Source organism: Haliotis cracherodii, unplaced genomic scaffold, assembly GCF_022045235.1.
Source record: "Haliotis cracherodii isolate W230 unplaced genomic scaffold, xgHalCrac1.p SCAF_7, whole genome shotgun sequence".
Taxonomy (NCBI): Eukaryota; Metazoa; Mollusca; class Gastropoda; order Lepetellida; family Haliotidae; genus Haliotis; species Haliotis cracherodii.
The window spans coordinates 62,315,538-62,338,210 of NW_027266330.1; the positions used below are offsets into that span (position 1 = coordinate 62,315,538).

The 22,673-nt window shown below is 45.3% G+C and overlaps 2 protein-coding genes across 2 annotated transcripts in view; one reads left to right on the forward strand and one right to left on the reverse strand.

The window, feature by feature from the left end:
• Positions 1 to 8,187: 8,187 nt before the first annotated feature.
• LOC139449075 (TRIO and F-actin-binding protein-like) lies at positions 8,188 to 10,352 on the reverse strand. Its single transcript, XM_071230541.1, has 2 exons — positions 9,639 to 10,352; positions 8,188 to 9,534 (listed from the first exon to the last, which is right to left on the reverse strand). The coding sequence occupies exons 1-2, from the start codon at positions 10,350 to 10,352 to the stop codon at positions 8,188 to 8,190; spliced, it is 2,061 nt and encodes a 686-aa protein (XP_071086642.1).
• Positions 10,353 to 18,280: 7,928 nt separating this feature from the next.
• The window catches only part of LOC139447214 (annexin A11-like), a 61,947-nt gene continuing 57,554 nt past the window's right edge, over positions 18,281 to 22,673 (forward strand). The window contains exon 1 of the mRNA XM_071228438.1: positions 18,281 to 18,450. Within this exon, the coding sequence (XP_071084539.1) occupies positions 18,430 to 18,450 (21 nt within the window). The 5' untranslated portion in view covers positions 18,281 to 18,429. The remainder of the gene's footprint in view (positions 18,451 to 22,673) is intronic.

Sequence of the window (22,673 nt, forward strand, 5' to 3'; positions counted from 1 at the left end):
TTCTTCTGGAAGAGCGATATCCTCGGCATACAACAGTAGACTTATAATGGTTTTGTCAATATCGATTCCACATTTTAGGTTTAACAATGTTCCTGTTAACTCTCAGTCTGAATAGCTTATACCAAAGACAATCTCGATCTACTCGGTCGAAGGCTTTATTGCATCGATGTAATACACGATTTTTTCGAGATTGGCCGATTTCATGTTTTTTACGACGGATGTTAAAATAGATAAATAACCCCTTGTACTTCTTTACTTCGATAACCATTCTACCCCTCTGCCAATAAGTCTTTTAAATTTCCGCGCAGCTACGCAAATACAATGTAGAACTACTGCGGATTACTAGCCGATATTTGCGAAACTTATTGCCCCTTGTATGGTGATAATTATTGTTATGGTTCTCGGGCGTCGGTGCAAGAGGTGTGGAGGATAACATGTTCTATCCCTTGTCGTTAAAATATGGTATATGATTAACTTTTGAATGTTTTTCACTATTCTTATTTTAGTTTTATTGATAATACCACGCCATTCCTCCTGGAATCGTTTCACTCACTCTCTCACTGATGTTAATTGGACAATCCTGCTTCCAAACATGACCGTGTTCACGAGTATAATGCCTTCAGTGTGACGTTCTACACGGGATAAAACCAAAACCCCTGAGTAAATGGAGGTTGCTGTCGCCTTTTTGTGGAACTCGGTTACGCATGATTATGATCGACATAATTCGTAACAAACCCTGACACGATGCAAAATGTAGGATATGAAATATTCAAAATAAGGAAGCTGGTGATAACGACTTCAATGGCTTATCTCAACATGGAAATTTATAAACGGGGAATTGCGAAAGTTCCGATTGTTCACTAGAGTGTAATAACTATGTAAGATTTTCGTATACACTTTACGTAAATACCAAGCGTTAGAACAATCAAACTTGGTTCATTAATAATCATAAACAAACTCTCAAAAGTTACTTAAACCTATATTCAGTTATTTTCGTTTAGGGTTGTACATATACATTGTGTTGTTTTTTGCCAGCTGAGCATTTTAAACATTAAACTTCTTTTTAAAAACTGTTTGTCATACAACGTTTTGTTTCTGTGAGTTAGATAGTGTTTGTTTTTTGTTTAACGCCGCACTCAGCAATATTCTAGCTATATGACGGCGGTCTGTAAATAATCGAGTCTGGACCAGACAATCCAGTGATTGACATCACGAGCATCGATCCACGTAATTGGGATACGATGACATGCATCAACCAAGTCAGCGAGCCTGACCACCCGATCCGGTCAGTCGACAAGCATAGTCACCTGTTACAGCAAGCATGGGTTGCTGAAGACCTATCCTACCCCGGGTCTTCACGGGTGGAGTGAGATAGTGATATAGGCCCTCGTAAGTAATAAATACACCAGATTACAGGTTCACATTGTATTCATATGGGACATCAAACCGAATCTTAACGTGACAAGATAATGCATCAACTGATAGGTTAGCCTGCAACCCCACACGTTATCGAAAACATTACTTGGATGTACTGTTTAATATCTAGAGAAAACACAACGATTGTTTATCTGACCTTTGTATACAGCTTAAAAGACAATGTAAGAAATATGTCATGTGGTATGAACGACCCAAAACAATACAGGATTTAGCCTATGAACTTCGATACGATCCTGGTTTCAAATTCCGTCTAGAATTATCCACATTGAACCACTTGTACGTGACTGTTTGTAGACCCTGGCCGTCTAGACATTTAACGAACTTCACCATACGGCACACAGCAAATAGGGAAAATCTTGAAAGATATATTTGCATACACAAAACAAATCCTGATAAAGTAGCTGAGTCAAAACATTGCGTGTTGTCACATGTGGCCAAACAGGATAGTGGAAAGCATATGTCCAGGTGATGGAAACTACCCGGATGCACCGAGGGCAGTTGGTGTACATAACACGTTTATTAAAAAATAAACACAAGGCATTTAAAAAGCTTCCGTACTGGCGTCTGTCTGATTGCAATACCCTACACGGTACTCGAATAACTTGCAGCACATTGTACATCACATCTTAAGATTTCAGCCTGATATTAATAGAGACTATTGCCATGGCCCTACATGCGTCGACCATGTCATTGTCCTTTACTAACAAATAAATCAGCTTTTCAGAAATTCGCGGATTATTCGTAAATTGTTTGCAACTTATTTCTTTACCGTGTTGAGATCTATCAGTTAATGAAAATACAGCTGTATGATTCCATGACATTGCGTGTAGAGATGATAGATCACTGAGAGGAGCTTATGCCCACTCGATGACCCCAGCAACCCTGTTGCTAGGATGACGTCACATGGCATTGTTTTGCCGGTGAATCTTGCAACAAAATTCACAAAAAACGTCAAAGGGCATTCGCAGCGCAACGACAGTCGTAAGTCTGTGAATTCCCCTGAATTCTAAAGGTGGGTCGCTTTATGGTATTAAATTAGTAAGTATCAACTTTTGACGTGCTAATTATTCTGTTAAATTCAATTTGAATAAGGTGTGGATCACGTTCATGTCTGTCTATTCACACACGATTTATTTGTTTTTTTTCTATCAACGGCAAGTAATAAATTAAATACTTGTATATTTCTACACGGTTTATTCGTAATTGTATTAACTGCAGAACACGAAAACAAACGTTTGCGTTGTAGTGTATCTTGAGTGTATTTTGTATCAAAATAAAGAAAATGTGAGTAATATGTAACATTCAGTCAACTTGATTCAAACTATCAAACGTGTCGCACACTGTAGATTATGCGTGTCCATTTAGAATAACCCACTCGGTACGAGTGATTACGGAAAATATGTCACGAGTGAAATTAATGTTTTAAGTTCCGAGCTTTAGCGAGGAATTTAAAACATTAATTTCACGAGTGACATATTTTCCGTAATCACTCGTACCGAGTGGGTTATTATATTTATTACCCATATTCATATTAAAGACAAGTTTCAAGAAAAAAACAATCAACTTTCGCCGATCAAGAATCAGCTGTTTTGTATCAATTCGCGTGTGAAAAAAATACTGTCCACGCATTCCAACCGCATTATTCAATTAACGTGTTGTTACGCGTGAAAAAAAATAGTTCTGTTAAAAAATTGTAAAGATCACATTATTGCAGTTATATTTCTGTCCGATTTACACAGCGTACACTATCTAGCATTGATAAAGAAGACAGGTATCCAAAAAGGTTCATCAGGTTTTTTAATCAAAGCTTGTTTTGACAAGATCTCGTCACTGACAGACAGCCCCCGTCGTGCATCGGCAGATGGCTACATGCATTTCACGTTGAGAAGAGGAAACGCGGAAAACCTGTCAATTGTTTTATGTGTCATTTGACAAAAATGCAAAAACCTATAACAACGACATAGACGGAATGTACAGAAGTCTTGTTTGTTAGAGAAAAGTTACGAAAAGTAGGTAAACTTTGAAAAGTACGATTGCTGTCACAGTGTCGGAATGAATGACCCGACTTGACCCAGATATGAGACAGCCGAAACCAGGAATGACAAGAGAACCAGTTACAGTTTAATCCGGACAACAAGTTTAATTAACATCGTGTGTGATTTGAGACAAGTGTCACTGATGGGAAACATGTGCATGTGGGATTTCAGGAGTATTTGTCAAACGCGGAATGGACACAGTCAGATGACGGGAGTTTGTTGATATTTTGATGTGATTCATAATGGTCGAATACCTGTTGAGAGACAAACACGGTATCTGGATATTTGGCGCCAAGCTGTCCGCATTCACGGATTTCATTTAGTTCAATATCGGACACAGGATCAGCTCACTGGGGTACGTTTTCCTCTCCTTGTATTTTTAATTATTTTTGTTTTGATTTCAAAACCTCCGAGTTCAGCAAAGTGCATCGATTTTGCAGCCAGATGCTGGTAATCATGTCGCTAAGGTAACACTCCATGCTACCCTTCATCTCCTTCAAAGTAGACAGTTCGAATTCTGAACTGTCTGATGTGCATGCCGAAATGATATATTTGCAAAAAATAATATTTAGTTGCACCTTTACTGTGTCATTAACCCTCATAGTCATAATGTCAGCGGACGTCAGTCAGCCTGCTTACCGCTCTGCGCCGTACTTTGCAGACGTCGCGGTTACGAAAAACGTATACATTGTATAAAAAGTGTCACGTCCTTATTTCTTCACACAACGTTACGAAATTGTACAAAATAGTGTATCTTTATGATGTCTTTCGGAAAGTCTAAATGTCGTTGCAAAATGAATTTGTTTTTATTCTCATGCCATCGTTGAAAGTGTGAGTAGTCATATTTTTTGTGTTTTTCTTTATACATTTGTGAACTAAGTTCATGTCAACTTGTCAAGTTTAGACTTTTTCATTGTGTTTTCATTTTCATTGGCAGTTATCGATGTCATCATCGTTCACAAAGGCAAACCTGTCCATACAAAGTCCGGTTTTTGGATTCGGGTGGTCGAAAAATTCATCAAACAGCAAGCCCTCTAACACAGACGGTGTGATGGTGATGATCTTGGCGCCCTAGAAACAGTTTCTGACAACATCACAATCTGAATCTTGGAACTTCAATCTGGCCATATGCAGTTTTGACAAGAAAGACATTAAATGTGTTCAGAGGTTGAATTATACGAATAACTTTTCATGTCAGTCAAATCTCCGTCCGCTTTAACGAGGTCACTTACTTTGACAGGTCTCAAATGGCCAGCCATGTTTGTTTACAAACGGGGCCGCGGACGTAGTTTTGGTTTTTACTGTAAAATGAAAATCATGTGAAATAAATGAAAAAAATGATAATGTGAAATCATGTTGTTAATGAAACTATGTGTTTTGTCTTAAAAATCTCGAATCAGTGAGATTGTAGCACGTAAAACATCTGAAGGGAAAAGCTTGGATTTGTGAATGAATGGGATGAGAAAAAAATAGTTCCGTTGTCCAATGAAAATTGATCTTTGTTCCACTGACCAATCAGCTTCGAGAATCACTAATTGCACACTGTGCAAATATCAAAAAGTTATTACACTGCATATTTGAGCCCATATGGGTAATAATCACAGATTATATACAAAACACGGACCTTCCAAGCCAATAACTTGCATCATTATGCTTTGCAGGCCATTGTGACGTCATCGTCACTATGACGTCACAATCAAATAACATCATTAATTTCTCTGCTACTGAAGCTGGTTACTGTACTTATTTACAATCAAGGCTGTTTACAAACTGAGAAAGTTGGAAGAATTATTTTGGATGATAAATAGAATCTCACTTTCATGTCTTTTGATATCAAATACATGTATATCCACACTCGATGAAAGTCTCTCACCTTTGTCGACTTTCGTTGTTATTCACTGTCGGGAAATGGAAAGTATACATCCATGTTTGATGATGTCTAAAAGAGAGGTCGGTCACATGACCGCGAAATTGACGTTCATACGTGTATGAACGACACAAAGAGACGTTCATATGTTTTTCACGAGACCGTGTTCTTGAAATGACGTAAACACTGACGGACTACTTCCACATTCATACACACAGAATCGTTGTTTCTGATCATTTAGAGCCTTTAATCTTGAACTCAGCGTTTTGGCATACATTGGGATAAGTCAGAGAGTTTGATTGCATGTCCGTTCAAGGATATAATCGCTACAACTCATCTTAGAAAAAAACCCGAAGAAAAGCACATTCAAACTACCGTAGCGACTTGGAAACTCCGGAAATCTCTCCCGTCACGTTTATCGCGTCGGCCATTTTGACGTCTTGGACTTCATGTAAGCAAACTCCTTTCATACAGTTACATATGTAGGCCCTCACTCTATGAATGTTTTGGTCAAATGAGATTTCAGACCGCCTCCGTGGTCTTGTGGTAGAGCGTCCGCCCGGAGAGCGGAAGGTCCGGGGTTCGATCCCCGGCCGCGTCATACCAAAAGACGTTAAAAGATGGTACTTGTTGTTACCCTGTCTAGCGCTCGGCATTAAGGGGCTTAAACAAGGACTGGTCGGCTCGGAGTCAGTATACTGTGTCTGAGTGGGGTATTCATGTTAAACTGCGGCATGATATCTCATTGAGCAAGCACTATAAATCGGCATCAGTCCGGACTAGTACAAGAAGCCAAACACACACACACACGCACACGTACATGCACGTCGCTATATAAGTTCAATAATCTTGGACACGACGTTAAACCCAATTTCACCTCACCTCACCTCAAATGCGATTTCAAGTGTATGCTTTCTTTTGCCCGGGAGTGTATTTCACATCAAAAGACCCCCCCCCCCCCCAAGACACTGAGGTGAGATGATCTACATACGACCTTGACGGATCTGTGATGGTGTAGGGTTGCACGTGAAGAACGTATATTGTTCGTGTTTCATTTAATCTTTAATGAGCGTCAGTTTGGAGATACACGGCCACACAATCAATATCCATCAGTTATTTCAGCGTACGACCTCATTGTTGTAAATGTCAGCTGACTCCTCCGCTCGGATGACTATAAATGTTAAGGGTCGTGATTGGGTCACGAAAAATGAGACGCCTTCGCGTAGGAATAACACTTGCTAAAGGTTACACTTATTCTGAACTGGGCTCCGTCTCTTCATAACATATATAGTGGAGTTCCAATCGGGTTCGAATCCACACTACAGTCGAGGGACTGTTATCATTACTTCACGAATGTAGCGCTGATAATGCTAAGAGTTTGCTTGACCAAGGCCCTGGCATTATTGTGAACACGCCTTCACGCTGGAACATTGATGTCTGTGACTCCCCAAGTTGACCCGCGAAGATCCGGGGTAGAATAGGTCTTCAGCAACCCATGCTTGTCGTAAAAGGCGACTGACGGATCGGGTGTCAGGCTCGCTGACATGGTTGATGCATGTCATCATATCCCAATTGCGTGGATCGATGCTCACTGGATTGTCTGGTCGACACACGATTATTTACAGACCGTTGTCATGTATCTGGAATATTGCTGAGTGCGGCGTTAAACAACAAACAATCACAATCAATCAGTCCCCAAATTATGTTGTTTAACAACCTCCCCCCTGCTAGTCGATATAAGTAAGCAGTGTATGTTTATGTTTTCTTTCATTGGGGTATTTTGGGATAGCTTTTTTAATGGAGTGAGAGTATCCGTTATCTTTACATATGCATGTCATGAATACCACCGACTAGGCAGGATACACTCATCTTCTCTCGAACACCTGGTTTCATCACTATTTGAAAGTGATTCATAAACACATGCTCATGTTATAGTCAGCATCCTACTACTGACTCTGCTTCAGCAGCCATTTCTTATGATTATGGAGATGGTTGTGGCGTTTTTATGTACATCAACAAGCACTCATAAGACACACTTGGCTGTTAAATATTTATAAGTTCTCGGCCAAACTGTCCATAACAAAGGGACTTTAAGTCTGGCTGATGGCTGATGGCTGACTTCCGGCGCGACTACCGAAACTGGGCGTACTTCCGGTACAAGATATGCCTCGAGAATGTCCGGGTCAAGGGTTAATGCTTAATGTTGACCCAGAAACAAGAGACTGTAAGTTAGATATACGTCCACTACACTATTGTCATGTCACCCACGTCAATGGTCGTGACCTTTTTATCTTCCATGTCTTTTTCTTATAATACCTATGATCGTGTTTTGGGTTTCTTGACACACGAGCCGTATTGGATTTGTATATACTTACACCTATTGGCGTAAAGCAGATTTCACTCATTCACTCACTCACTCACTCAATCACAATCGAATCTTACTGGGTAATGTTGGGTAGCCTCTTTGTGAAAGCATTGGCTTGTACCCCCCCCCCCCCCCCCCCCCCCGATATGGCTGGAATGATCGTAAAAGGGGCGTTTAAACTCAATCATTCACTTTCATCATCCCAGTCTACGCGGCGTCAAACATAATAAACTCACTAAACACCATAGTATCATCTATTCTGTTTATACCACCACGCGCGCTATGATGGGGTCTTAGTTCTGCAATATCATATGATTTTTGTGCGTTTTCCCCCAAAAGTGCTGTTCACTTTAATGGCTGATTAGACATAATCGGTCAGCATATTACAAACGAGAATCGAAGTCTTAAATCGACCAGCACAGTGCACAAATAGAGTTGGCATGCAAATTTCGTGGAAGTTATCTTGTAAAATTTTAAATTGTTCAATGACTCATCCGACGATTTTCAGCTTCACGTGACAAGTAATTAAAGAAAAGTAATTCTAGAAGTGACATTAGAATGGTTCCTGTGGAAGGCTCCTGTAGATGGATCCTGAGGACGGCTTCTGTGGAGGGCTCCTGTGGAGGAAACCTGTGGATGGTACTTGTGAATGGCTCCTGTAGATGGCTCCTATGGACGGCTCCTGTGGAAGGCTCCTGTAGATGGCTCCTGTGGACGGCTCCTGTGGATGGCTCCAGTGGATGGCTCCTGTGGATGGCTCCTGTGGATGGATCCTGTGGATGGTTCCTGTGGATGGCTCCTGTGGATGGCTCCTGTGGATGGATCCTGTGGATGACTCCTGTGAATGGCTCCTGTGGATGAATCTTGTGGATGGCTCCTGTGGATGGCTCCTGTGGATGGCTCCTGTAGATGGCTCCTGTGGACGGCTCCTGTGGAAGGCTCCTGTAGATGGCTCCTGTGGACGGCTCCTGTGGATGGCTCCAGTGGATGGCTCCTGTGGATGGCTCCTGTGGACGGCTTCTGTGGTTGGCTCCTGTGGAGGGCTCCTGTGAATGGCTCCTGTGGATGGCTCCTGTGGATGGATCCTGTGGATGGTTCCTGTGGATGGCTCCTGTGGATGGCTCCTGTGGATGGATCCTGTGGAGGGCTCCTGTGGAAGGCTCCTGTAGATGGATCCTGTGGATGATTCCTGTGAATGGCTCATGTGGATGAATCCTGTGGATGGCTCCTGTGGATGGCTCCTGTGGATGGCTCCTGTAGATGGATCCTGTGGATGGTTCCTGTGGATGGCACCTGTGAATGACCCGTGTGGATGACTCCTGTGAATGGCTCCTGTGGATGGATCCTGTGGATGGCTCCTGTGGATGGCTCCGTTGGAAGGCTTCTGTGGACGGCTCCTGTGGATGGTACCTGTGAATGGCTCCTGTGGACGGCACCTGTGGGCGGCTCCTGTAGATGACTCCCGTGGATGACTGCTGTGGACGGCTCCTTTGGGTGGCTTCTGTGGACGGCTCCTGTGGAAGGCTCCTGTGGATGGCTACTGTGGACGGCTCCTGTGGAAGGCTCCTGAAAGCTGATTCCTGTAGATGGCTCCCGTTGAAGACTCTCGTGGAAGGCTCCTGTGGATGAATCCTGTGGACCACTCCTGTGGAAGTGGCTTCTGTGGACGGCTCCTGTGGAAGTCTCCTGTGGCTGATTCCTGTAGATGGCTCCCGTGGAAGGCTCCCGTGTAAGGCTCCTGTGGAAGGCTCATGTGGATAACTCCTGTGGAAGACTCCCGTGGATGGCTCGCGTGGAAGGCTCCTGTGGACGGCTCCTGTGGAAGACTCCTGTGGACCACCCCAGTGGAAGGCTCCTGTGGAAGACTCCTGTGGATGGCTCCTGTGAAAGACTCCTGTGGACCACCCCCGTGGAAGGCTCCTGTGGATGGTACCTGTGAATGGCTCCTGAGGACGGCACCTGTGGGCGGCTCCTGTAGATGACTCCCGTGGATGACTGCTGTGGACGGCTCCTTTGGGTGGCTTCTGTGGACGGCTCCTGTGGAAGGCTCCTGTGGATGGCTACTGTGGACGGCTCCTGTGGAAGGCTCCTGAAAGCTGATTCCTGTAGATGGCTCCCGTTGAAGACTCTCGTGGAAGGCTCCTGTGGATGAATCCTGTGGAAGACTCCTGTGGACCACTCCTGTGGAAGTGGCTTCTGTGGACGGCTCCTGTGGAAGTCTCCTGTGGCTGATTCCTGTAGATGGCTCCCGTGGAAGGCTCCTGTGGAAGGCTCCTGTGGAAGGCTCATGTGGATAACTCCTGTGGAAGACTCCCGTGGATGGCTCCCGTGGAAGACTCCTGTGGACGGCTCCTGTGGAAGACTCCTGTGGACCACCCCAGTGGAAGGCTCCTGTGGATGGCACCTGTGAAAGACTCCTGTGGACCACCCCCGCGGAAGGCTCCTGTGGAAGACTCCTGTGGATGGCACCTGTGGAAGACTCCTGTGGAAGGATCCCGTGGATAACTCCTGTGGAAGACTCCTGTGGACGGCACCTGTGGAAGACTCCTGTGGAAGACTCCCGTGGATGGCTCCCGTGGAAGGCTCCTGTGGACGGCTCCTTTGAAAGACTCCTGTGGACGGCACGGGAGCCTTCCACGGGAGCCATCTACAGGAATCATCCACAGGGAGCTCCTGTGGAAGGCTCTTGTGGACCACCCCCGTGGAAGGCTCCTGTGGACGGCTCCTGTTGTTGGTTCCTGTGGACGGCTCCTGTGGAAGGCTCCTGTGGACGGCTCCTGTGGATGGCTCCTGTGGAAGGCTACTGTGGAAGGCTCCTGTTGACAGCTCCTGTGGACGGCTCCTGTGGAAGGCTTCTGTTGACGGCGCCTGTGGACGGCTCCTGTGGAAGGCTCCTGTGGACGGCTCCTGTGGAAGGCTACTGTGGAAGGCTCCTGTTGACAGCTCCTGTGGACGGCTCCAGTGGAAGGCTTCTGTTGACGGCGCCTGTGGAAGGCTCCTGTGGATGGCTACTGTGGAAGGCTCCTGTGGAAGGCTCCTGTGGACCACCCCCGTGGAAGGCTCCTGTGGACGGCTCCTGTGGTTGGCTCCTGTGGACGGCTCCTGTGGAAGGCTACTGTGGAAGGCTCCCGTGGATGGCTACTGTGGAAGGCTCCTGAGGATGGCTCCTCTGGGTGACTCCTGGCATTGTTATTTACAGCCATCAGAAGGGGCTGTTGGAGATAACTACTTTCAAATTACTACTCCAAAGTTAAGTGTATGACATAGATGTTCTAACTCAGCATTTACTTGATGATCAAGTGGCCCTTGGTCACACCCCTGGTAAGTATTCGCTTTGACGACTGTGTGCATAGCCGAGAGGGTGGGGTTTGGGGGTGGGGGGTGGGGGGGGTGGGGGGGTGGGGGGGGGGGGGGGTTGAGGTAGGGGTGGGGGGGGGGGGGAGGGGGGCAATCTTCATTGAAGGAAGGGAAGGAGTGGATTCCCATTTAAAAAGTACCATCGTAACCAACCCACCACCACCCCCGCTCCACGCATCCGTCATTGCTAGCGTTGAGCAGTTAGTCGACTCACGACGCTAAGACTAGTTAAAAGGAGATTCTCTAATCGAGGGTAAATGTCTCACATAATCATAGATATACACAGTCAGGGCCGATGTCCTAGTGAGACGGGCCGTCGTCGAGATTATAAAACACCAATAACCAGTTAACGCGTTTCATATTCCATATCATAGCAGTGACCGAGTTATCGATCGTACCGCGGATGTTTTATTTCATCAGCTACAAACTATGTTATGGTAAATCAACCTGACCGCCATTCTCCGTAGCTAGATAATTTCAGTCGTATCGATTCCATGGATATCTTCGCATTTCTTCCATATCAAATTTTGTTTTGATTATGCCAGGCCATAACTGTGAAGGTCTGGCTTGCTGAAGGAAATTTGTATTGCGATAAAGAATTTAGAAACCAGTGCGAGTGAGGATGGACAAGAGGGGGTAAGCGTGAATGTCTGAATGAGGAGTGAGTATTTTTTTTACGCCACTAGGGGCAGTATTCGATCAAAATACGGCGTATTAGTTTAATTCGGTAGGAAAGGCGTAAAATGTTTACATATTTTGTAAATCCGTGTTCGGATAATGATAATCCATAAACATCGGATCCTTGCATGGCTAAGGGACGCAACTATTATTACTCTTACTCAATTAACTGCGGCGCCTCCGATCACGGGGCCACCCGCGTCCGCAAACAACGTGTGACATATATCGCAGGACGGGACAGGATATTCATTTAGCCTCCGTACAGTCTGACTGTGATGTAATATGGTGATGCTGGGGCTATTAGCAATGAAAGGGTAGCCTAGTGGTTACAGCGCTCTCTTATCACGCCGAAGACCCGGGTTCGATTCCAAATATGAGTTCAACGTGTGAGGCCCGTGTCTGGTGATATTGCTGAAATAAAGCAGTGTTAACAGTGCTTCAGGTTCAAGAGCCTAGTGGTTTAGTGGTATTCCCAACATGAGTTCAATACACGTGACCACAATGGCTGCACCGTGGCTGCTACGACACATCCTACTTGAAATCCTGCGTGAAATCCTCCGTGAAATCCTGCGTGAATTTCCTGCATGGGCTCCTGCACATGTACCTTCGTGTGTCTGCAACTAAGCGTAGATGCCTGCATGAGTGCATGCGTAAGTGCCTGCGTGAGTGCCTGCGTAAGTGGACTGCGTGAGTGCCTGCGTAAGTGACTGCGTGAGTGCCTTCGTAAGTGCCTGCGTGAGTGCCAGCGCAAGTGCCTGCGTGAGGTGACTGCTTGAGTGCATGCGTAAGTGCCCGCGCAAGTGACTGCGTGAGTGACTGCGTGAGTGCATCGTAAGTGCCCGCGCAAGTGACTACGTGAGTGCCTGCGTGAGTGCCTGCGTGAGTGCTTGTTTGTGCTTTACACGCGGGGTACATGGCACAAAAACTTTGTACCACTTGGAAATGGAACCCGGTAATAGTTTTTCGTTTTGGGTCGTGGGGTAGCCAAGCGGTTAAAGCGTTCGCTCGTCACGCCGAAGACCCCGGGTTCGATTCCCGACGCGGGTACAAGAAGCCCATTTCTGGTGTCCCCTGCCGTGATATTGCTGGAATATCGCTAAAAGCGGCGGAAAAGCATACTCACTCACACCGTTTTCGTTTTCTACCTCCTCGAAATATCAACTCTACAAGACCAATCATGATATGTTGCTGTTATTTTCAGTTTCTGTAAGGAATACGAGTGTTGCTCAATTATCTGCCGTCACACGCAACTGAATGGCAAAGGCAAACTGTTTAATAACGCACTGCTGTCATTTAACGCTAACCAGTTGACTACTTATTCTATAGCCAATACAGAATAATGTGTGATTCTCTTCATGGGATTTAATTAAAATTTTGCAATCTGACATGTTTTAATATTCCTCGTGAAGAAAGAACGGTGATATTTGTTTTGAATTTTTATTCTAAATTAATGCATTTGCGGTCATGTTCCCTGGTGCGTCGGATATTAACCAGTGAGAATATTAATTCAACAAATATTAAATATTGATGACAGGTCGGTTAACGCTTTATATAATGCATCACGTGAACATATTATTGTACAACTATTTTGTCACCGGGAGTATTACATTTAAAACATCAACGAAAGAGAAATAACGCTTTCGAATACCTTCCGTTACGGATTCCATTTACTTTACAATGCAAAAACTGTTATGAACATTTATGAATGGACACCTGGTGTTCGGCAATCATGTCCCGTCTTTCAGCAGTGGATTGCGGGTGGAGTTATGTGATACTGCTTGTTCTGTTGTGTCTTTGGTTCAAAATGCAGAGAGAGAGAGAGAGAGAGTGTGAGAGAGAGAGAGAGGGGGGAGGGGGAGAGGGGAGATAGAGCGGAGAGAGAGGGAGAGAGACAGACAGACACACAGAGAGAGAGAGAGACAGAGAGAGAGAGAGGGGAGAGGGAGAGGGGGAGTTAGAGCGGAGAGAGAGGGGAGAGAGAGAGGGAAAGAGAGAGAGAGAGCGACGTTGCACTGTAAAGCTAACTTATGACGCTATGACGATCGTACCCTGTGCTAACACGGACGAAACATGTTTGTTTGACCAATTACTTGTCATGTTTCTGTTTCCGGGTATAACCTGCGTAATTCCCGAGACGGACCGGGTTCATTTTCCAGCGCCATTAGCCCCTATGTTGATTTGACACTGGTAGCTCCGAGACTGATAATATGGTCAATAAATGCCACACAAAGTGCTGTCAGAATTGCTACGAAAGGTCTTCATAAAAATTTAATCTACAAAGACAAGGCAATTGGAGAAAAGTTTAGAAGTGTATCTAAGAAATAACAAAATGATGCTGCATTTGTTGCTGGACAGTATTTCAGTCATATCATGGTGTCAGCCTGTAGTGATGCAGGTCTAAGCTGTTTATCACTTTGATGAAACCCACGACATCTTTGACGACTATGCCTGCTGTTCACCTACATCAAGAGATGCCAACCCTGATCGAAGCTTGGGAGTAATCCGTGTACGTCACGTAAACACATGTGAGTGAGTGAGTGAGTGAGTTTGGGTTTAATGTCGCTTTTAACAGTATTCCAGTTATGTCGCGGCGTGTCAGCTTGATGAGGGAGGAAAGCCCGAAGTGATGAAGATCTCAGACGTTTACCCACGGGGACGGGTATGGTGCTGACAAACCTAGAGACATAATCGGGGCGAACCGGGATTCGAACCCACAATCACATGTTTCTGGCGTGCTCAAGGGACGCAACTCTGCACAGCCAATCGCGGCGCCAAAGACGACTGGGCCACACGTCGAAATGTATACAAGTTCTTTACACTTGAGAGAGATAGATGGGAAACATTATGGGTTTAGATAGGGTGTATTACAGAACTTCCAAACTTTTAGGCTTTTATACCAACAAGTCTACGATGCTGTAAATATAACAAAGACGGTAATGGTCGTCTCAAAAACAAAACCGGTATGAAAAAGGAAATTCGACAGTTTTGATAAAGGGGTGATTACGCGTACTGTGTACAAGCTTTATCAGCAGAATGTAGCCCCCAACTTGTAGTAGAATTCGGGAGGAAATTAAAGGCACAATTAATGTTTTTCCGGACTACATTAAATAGTAATTGCTGTCCACGAGATGGGGCTCGATACGGTGCACGTGGTGAGTACCGAGCAGTTTCCAGGGAAAATATTCCATTGTCTATGAGGTCACATTATCTGCACCATTCCCCGACTATCGCTGTCAGGGATCATTTCCCGTGACTAAATCTGGGTGTATAAGAATCATTCCACTGACTACATGTGACCAGCGTCAGGTGAAGGAACAGGTAAAGGTGTCAATGTTTTGCACACCGGAGCCGTGATCTCGGACTTCTTGATGGATGTGAGCTAGTATTCGAGGCGAAAAGGACAACTGGTGATTAACATGAGGAAATGATGGGGATGTGTTCACGGACTCACGGAGCCACTGCCGAATCCAAACTACCCCAGTTTAAAACACATCTGTGACGTCATTCTATTGTTTCAACGCTCCATTATTTTTCAGGAATGGAGAGTTGCTTGTCAACTGTACATTATCTTGAAGCAGCATTTGAATTTTTCAAATATTTTCAACTACAGAATATTTTGTCAAAGTGTTAAAGTAGGGATGAGTTTTAAGTAGGGGAATATCCTCGTAACTCTCCATTCCTTAAAAATAATGGGCCTCGGACCCTGCGGGCCTCTGCTCCATTATTTTTAAGGAATGGAGAGTTACTCGGACATTCCCCTCTACGTCATTGTCATAGACAACGCCAGTTATCATAACATCCGTAAACCACCACTCAACCAGAAACTGTCTCGACAACCATGAGTAGTTTGACCATGCCAGAATGTCTGACATCTTGCAATGCCGACTTCAGACCATCTGTACTCATATAGGTCGAATATAGGTGCGGCGCTAAGCAACTAACAAACAAATAATATTAATCTTGATTATTAATCAGATCCTCTTCATTTGGGGGCGCCATTTTTTTATTTGAAGCAAGTGGAAGTGATATGAGAGGTGGAATCTTATTGGTTAGTTACAGGGACATAGAAGGGACATAACTCGTAAAAGCCACTGGTGGCGCTACGATCGAGCCCAGAAATTCCAGCCTAGTTCGGCAAGGGTGGAAACTGGACTTTTAAAGTCAGTTAACTCTCTTGCCTTGTGAAGATGTGTGTTCGGGTATACGAACATTTTCAGGAAGATGCTGAAAATGAGGTTCATCATAAATATCGCTACTTTTGACCTTTTACCATTCACGCTGTTATTTATGTATGTTTTGAAATCTAAATAACGGATATTTACAAAAGAGCAAAAATGGCACACTGGAAATGTTAAGGTTTTATATAGCTTCTGAAATTCAAGCACCTTGCCGGATCTGGAACATGGAATCACTTTGCACTTTCGTGTTAACGCGTACAGCCGATTTAAAACGCCCGTGAAGATCCGGGGTAGAATAGGTCTTCAGCAACCCTTGCCGTAAAAGGCGACTAACGGGATCGGGTGGTCCAGGCTCGCTGACTTGGTTGAAGCATGTCATCGATCCCAATTGCGTGGATCGATGCTCATGATATCAATCACTGGATTGTCTGGTCCAGATTCGGTTATTCACAGACCGCCGTCATATAGCTGGAATATTGCTGAGTGCGGCGTAAAACAACCAAACCAAACCGATTTAAAACTATCTTTGTAACTAAATTTATTCACACTTGAAGACTTACTTAAAGTGAATAGCGACTGATGACAACTGACAATAACGTGCATTGTGAAAACGGCACAAACGATAAAGGCAGGTGAATACATTATTTAACCATATTTATTTAATAATGAGATACGTCCGTTGAAACATTTAGACGTCAGTGTAATTTGGCATTTCTTATCCGGCAACGTCATGTTTTAACTGGCTGGGTGTTAAAACAAGGGGCGATAAGCGTGTTATTAACCATTTTCCGTCTTCGACTTTTATCCCTGATCCAATATAAGTCACATGCCTCACACGATTGAGCTGTGAGATGGAATTCAAACCAAGTTAGGTGTAATCACATCTCGAAACACACGGTGATGACCGAGACACTCGGTTGAGGCGTCAATAGCTATGTTTAATGTATCAGCCCTCTCGAGGATTCTCTCCGTGAAGTCGTTAGTCTTGTTGCGTGGACCCTGTTAGTGTAATGGACTGTCCCGTGGTCAGGAGGGTAACGAGGAGTGGGGTCCGTATCAGAATTAATGTTTTTATACTATTTTTTAAAAGTCGTGTTAGAGTTTATATCATGGTCGTGTTAGAGTGAGAGTTTAGAGTTATTAGTAAAAGGAGACGATCAGAAACTGAACAAATCAGATTTCTTTCAACAACCTTATATATATTATTTCATCAAGTGTAACGTGTTCTCTGTATATACTTACAAATTGCAATGAATCTTTCTCGTCCAATTGTGAAGCCAAGAACGTAAAGTGATGCCGGTCGTAAATATAAAGCCCCCCTCAGTATCTCAGTGTTTGTTTTTTTAACGCCACACTCACCAATATTCCAGCTATATGACGGCGGTCCTGTGATTGATATCATGTGCATCCATCAACGCAATTGGGATACGATGACATGCATCGACCAAGTCAGCGAGCCTGACCACCCGACCCCGCTGACCGCCCGAATTCTTACCCGGATTTCACGAGCTACCACTTTTTAAAAAAAACTACAATCACGAGTATGATGCTGTCATACAAAGGAGTATAATAAGATTGTGGGATTCTAACTCATTATTCTGAAGCAGATCCATGCACGACTAAGGGGAAACAACTCTGCTAAGCAAATCGAGGCGCCCCAATGTTCCGCAACGACATGCCTGGATATTCCAAGACCATCCTCCTTACTTGAGTGAGTGAGTGAGTATGGTTTACGCCGCTTTTAGCAATATTCCAGCAATAACCACTGGGCTACCCCGACCGGCCTCCTTACGCGAAAGTGGAGCCTTACATCAGAACATCAATATACATAGAGAATAGATTGAATTTTGTCGAAACCTCCGCCATTTACTCGGGGGCACGGGTGGCCCAGTCGTCTAAGGCGCCGCCATTCGCTGTGCAGAGTTGCGTCCCTTGGACACGCCAGAAACCTATGATTGTGGGTTCCAATCCCGGTTCCAATCCCTATGCTTCTAGGTTTAAAATTTGTCAGCACCATATCCGTGCTCGTGGGTTTCACCAAAGAGGTAAACGTCCTGAGACCTGCATCACTTCGGGCTTTCCTCCCAACATTAAGCTGAACACGCCGTGATATAACTGGAATACTGTTAAAAGCGGCGTTAAACCCAACTCACTCACACACTCACTTTAACTGTAATACTGTTAAAAGCGGCGTTAAACCCAACTCACTCACTCCGCTATTTACACACATACAATCTATCTCCTCCAGTGTAGAAACCAACCCCCCTCGCCACAACCAGCCAGACACAAGTCACGCTATCGATTTTTACCACGAAATATGAAAGAAGCGCCTTCAAGGCCTCCTCATCCAGAGCCTCACTTGATACGCCAAGGTCGTGTGTACACTAAACCGCTTCCCCTCGGAAAACTGTTGCAGTGTGCTCTCACTCGCCGTGGACTCAAGTGTGTCGCCAGTGCTCCCCACGTTTACTTCGTGTGTATATATACCGGATTTTACCTACATAACCAACCATGGCTACCCCTGCCCCAGCGGTAAGTACTGCCGTTGTATATGTCACTATAAAACATAATGTACGTTGTTGTTATCACCTGTCGAGCACGCAATCATCACTGCAGGCAGGTGTGATTGACGGGGGCATTAATCAATATCACTCAATATCGTTCGCTCGAAGAGGAATTCGGTCATGAATAGGCAGGAAATTATGTACATCTTGTGAAGATGTGCTTGGACCTGAATTTAGTGGACCAAAGCGAGCTATTTACGTGCTCGTGTAAAAGGCAACGCCCACTAAGGGGATATGCGTATGTTATTCGTGCTTTGGAGACGGTGATTCGTGCGAGTTGACAAGATCCGTTAACAGTGCTTGTTGCGGCCAACACACGTTGAGTGTAGAGAGGATATATAACCCAGTGTTCAGAGAGAGAGAGAGGGGGGGGGAGAGAGAGAGGGAGGGAGAGAGTGAAGGGGAGAGAGTGAAGGGAGTGAGAGAAGGGAGAGAGAGGGGGAGAGAAGGGGAGGGAGAGAGGCGGAGAGAGAGGGGGGGGGGAGAGAGAGACGGAGAGGGGGGCACGGCGATACACTAAGACAGATAGGCAGGAGATATTTTACCAGATATATTAATTCAATTATAGATGGAAACACACATGTACATCTAGCTATTTATCATCAAAATCCAATCAATCTGCAGCGGCGTGTTGGGCAGCGAGCCGACATCAACAGGGAGTAGTTGTAATTTATAGTCGTGTCGAAGTTAAATTCGATATTTTATCACTGTCAGATAGTTTCCACTTTTCAATTAGGTTGATCAGAGTAGACCATAAAAATGGCGTTCCTCGCTGACCTGTTGGAGAGAATTCCCCGACGCCAGAGAGAAAGTTTGCCTAATGCCTGCTCAACAGAGAGAACGTGCGCCTAGTGCTTGATTGCACGTGGATGCACCAGGTCTGCAAGAGTGAGTGAGGGACTTGGGTTTACCGCCGCTTTAAACAGAAAACCAGTTATATCACGAAAACTTGTATCTATTGGTGGTATCCTCATTATCATATTACTTCCTGTTTCAATCTCTGTATATGCTCTGCCCCTGTCTAGGGGAAATGCCTGCTTGATGTCATATATTCAATGCAGTTTCCTTCGATCATGTTGTTTGAGTTTGCAGACAAGGTGTTAGAGCAGACTTGGTGGTCCGTCAGTGCGAGACACGTCCCATGTAAAGGTGAAAAATAGGCGTACACCTCAGTAAAATCGGCTAGTCTCATAAGAGAATTTGGAAATAAAAATGTTCCAATGAAAATATCATTCGTAGTGTGCCCGTGTGCCCCCCCCCCCCCCCCCCCCCCCCCCCCACCGCCTACTCTTACCACTCCACCCTCCATCCAGCACCCACCAGACTAAACGTAACCCAGACACGTCACCCAGACATTTTCCCACCCCCAGCCCCTACTCTTACCACTCCACCCTCCATCCAGCCACCCACCAGACTAAACGTAACCCAGACACGTCACCCAGACATTTTCCTTCCCCACCCCCTACTCTTGCCACTCCACCCACCACAAACCCCACCCACCATCCAACACACACCAGACTTAACGTAACCCAGACATCTTCCTTCCCACACCCACTCCATCCCCGTCCCTCCCTTCCCCGCCCACCCCTTAGACCCCCACGACGTCACCCAACCCCCATATGCCCACGCCCCCAGCCTATTCCTTAGAAATAACGGCTACTCGGACAATCCGTCTGTGAATCCCCCTGTTACAGTTATACGGGGCATTGCCTCATACAAAACCAGACAATGGCGAGATTGACCCGGTCAAAGGTCTGTGTTGCAATACTAAATCTCATGAACTGATGGTATTCAGCGGAAAATGACGAGCTCTCTTTTTCAAAGAGAATTAAATCGGAAATTGAGCATTATATGACATTTGTAATGTCAAACTGCCTGTTGTATGTTGTGTTGTCTCAACTCATTACACCTACAAGGAATGTCGTTCTGTTATATAAGTTTTAGCTGCTGTGTCGAAAAACCTATTCTACTTCAATAGTGTGCCAGGGTTTCAAACAATTTAACACATGTTAAATATTCTATAGTCAACCATAGACTCAGTTTGTCGGAGAAATCACATGAGTCTGTTGATTCCTGAAGTCGATTCAACTCGCCCAAATCACCCGAATCTTTTGATTCCGGTAGTCGATTCAACTCGCCCAAATCACCCGAATCTATTGATTCCGGTAGTCGATTCAACTCGCCCAAATCACCCGAATCTTTTGATTCCGGTAGTCGATTCAACTCGCCCCAAATCACCCGAATCTGTTTGCTTCCGGTAGTCGATTCAACTCGCCCAAAATAAGACACGTGGCTAACACAACAAAAGGCATAGCAGAATAACGGTCAGAATGGCCAGCGAATTCCTGGCTGAAAATCAGCAATAGCATAACACCAAATCAGTAGTTAAATAGGTAAACGATTTGCAACGTTGTTTAAATAATTTTATTTATTAATTTGCCTTTTCTGTGATCTTTGTAAAGAATCACTGGTTTGTCTGGTACAGACTGGATTATTTAGAATGAGTGAATATGGTTTTTACGCCGCTTTTAGCAATATTCCAGCAATATCACGGCGGGGGACACCAGAAATGGGCTTCACACATTGTACCCATGTCGGGAATCGAACCCTGGTCTTCGGCATGACGAGCGAACGCTTTAACCACTAGGCTACCCGACCGCCCCGGATTATTTAGAAGCCAACATGGTGTAGCTGGAATATTACTACGACCTACGACTGTCGCAAGTCTATGTTAAGGTGTGAGAGTTACGATCACCTTAGCGCTAAGATCACTTTGTACAACGGCACCCACGGTGTTACACTAACTCACCCACTCACCCACTCGCCCACTCGCCCACTCGCCATGCTTTATCACATGGTATTCTCAGTCTATATATTGGTGTCTGGCGTTGTGAAATACGTACAACCTATTAATGAGTTGAATCAACACGGAATGACCCGCGGAGCTTTCAAAAGCAGGTCAACGCAGTCAGGTTTGACGATTGCTTGCCTGTGCACACAGAGCCCAAAGCAAACCGCACCTGTTGTAGGTGACGGTCGGGTAATGTCGCTGTGTGCCTCGTTGTTGTTTGCGCCGCGTGCAGTTTGCAAACAACCTATCATGAATGCTGGTGCCGTGACGTAACCTTTTCCCATGTACTATGACGGAGACTTGATACTCGTATCGTACCGTGGGAGTGTCTTTGTATAAGTGACCGCCTCCGTGGTCTAGTGGTAGAGCGTCCGCCGGAGAGCGGAAGGTCCGGGGTACCAAAAGACGTTAATAGATAGTACTTGTTGTTTCCCCTGTTCCGGGGTACCAAAAGACGTTAATAGATAGTACTTGTTGTTACCCTGTCTGGCGCTCGGCATTAAGGGGTTAAAAACAAGGACTGGTCGGCTCGGAGTCAGTATACTGTGTCTGAGTGGGGTATTCATGTTAAACTGCGGCATGGTATCTCAGTGGACTAGCACTATAAATCGGCATCAGTCCGGACTAGTACAAGCAGCCACACAAACACGAGCAAGCACATGCACGTCGCTATATAAGTGCAGTAATCTTGGACGCGACGTTGAACCCCATTTCAACTCACCTCACCTAGATACTAGTATCGTGGGAATGTCTTGACACAGGTACCGTATCACGAGAGTGCACCATGAACAAGATACGACATACACCAGGTGATGGTAGTATGTTATACCCCAACATGAATAACAAATGACTCTGCCATGTCAGCCCGTCTGAAATATCGGGGAGACCCCACGGGGCTAATCTGGGAATATACACGCGTCGACCAACGTAAGGACCCTGACGTGGGGGGGGGGGGGGGGGGGGGTCGCGGCAGGCTGAGCTAGCAGATAAGCTTGTCGACATAGAGATTAGAAATTCGGTAGAAGACGGAAACACAGTCGACTGCAACTAGCCTGGAGTTAAGTGGAATTAACTGTTGTGAACTGCGGAAATAATAAATACGTCTATGTTAATGCAAGACGTTATAGAGATGGTGCTGAAATACGTCCAGTGACTTCACGTTGTCTTTATTGAAACATACCTCAATCTCGTGTCCGCTTTAGCAGCAGGAGAACTCCGCCCCGGTCATTGACAAGCCAGCACTCTAACGGCTGGGCCATCTCACCACTAGGCCCTCTCACCGCCGGGCCATCTCACCGCTGGGCCATCTCACCTCTGGGCCATTTCACCACTGGGCCATC

What these genes read in the sequence shown, in the direction of transcription:
- LOC139449075 (XM_071230541.1), bottom strand. Translation starts at nt 10,352, where the DNA reads ATGGCTCCCGTGGAAGGCTCCCGTGCCGTCCACAGGAGTCTTTCAAAG. An exon ending in TCCTCAGGAGCCATTCACAG is followed by an intron (nt 9,535 to 9,638) that starts GTACCATCCACA and finishes GGTGGTCCACAG; the next exon opens with GAGTCTTCCACAGGAGCCGT.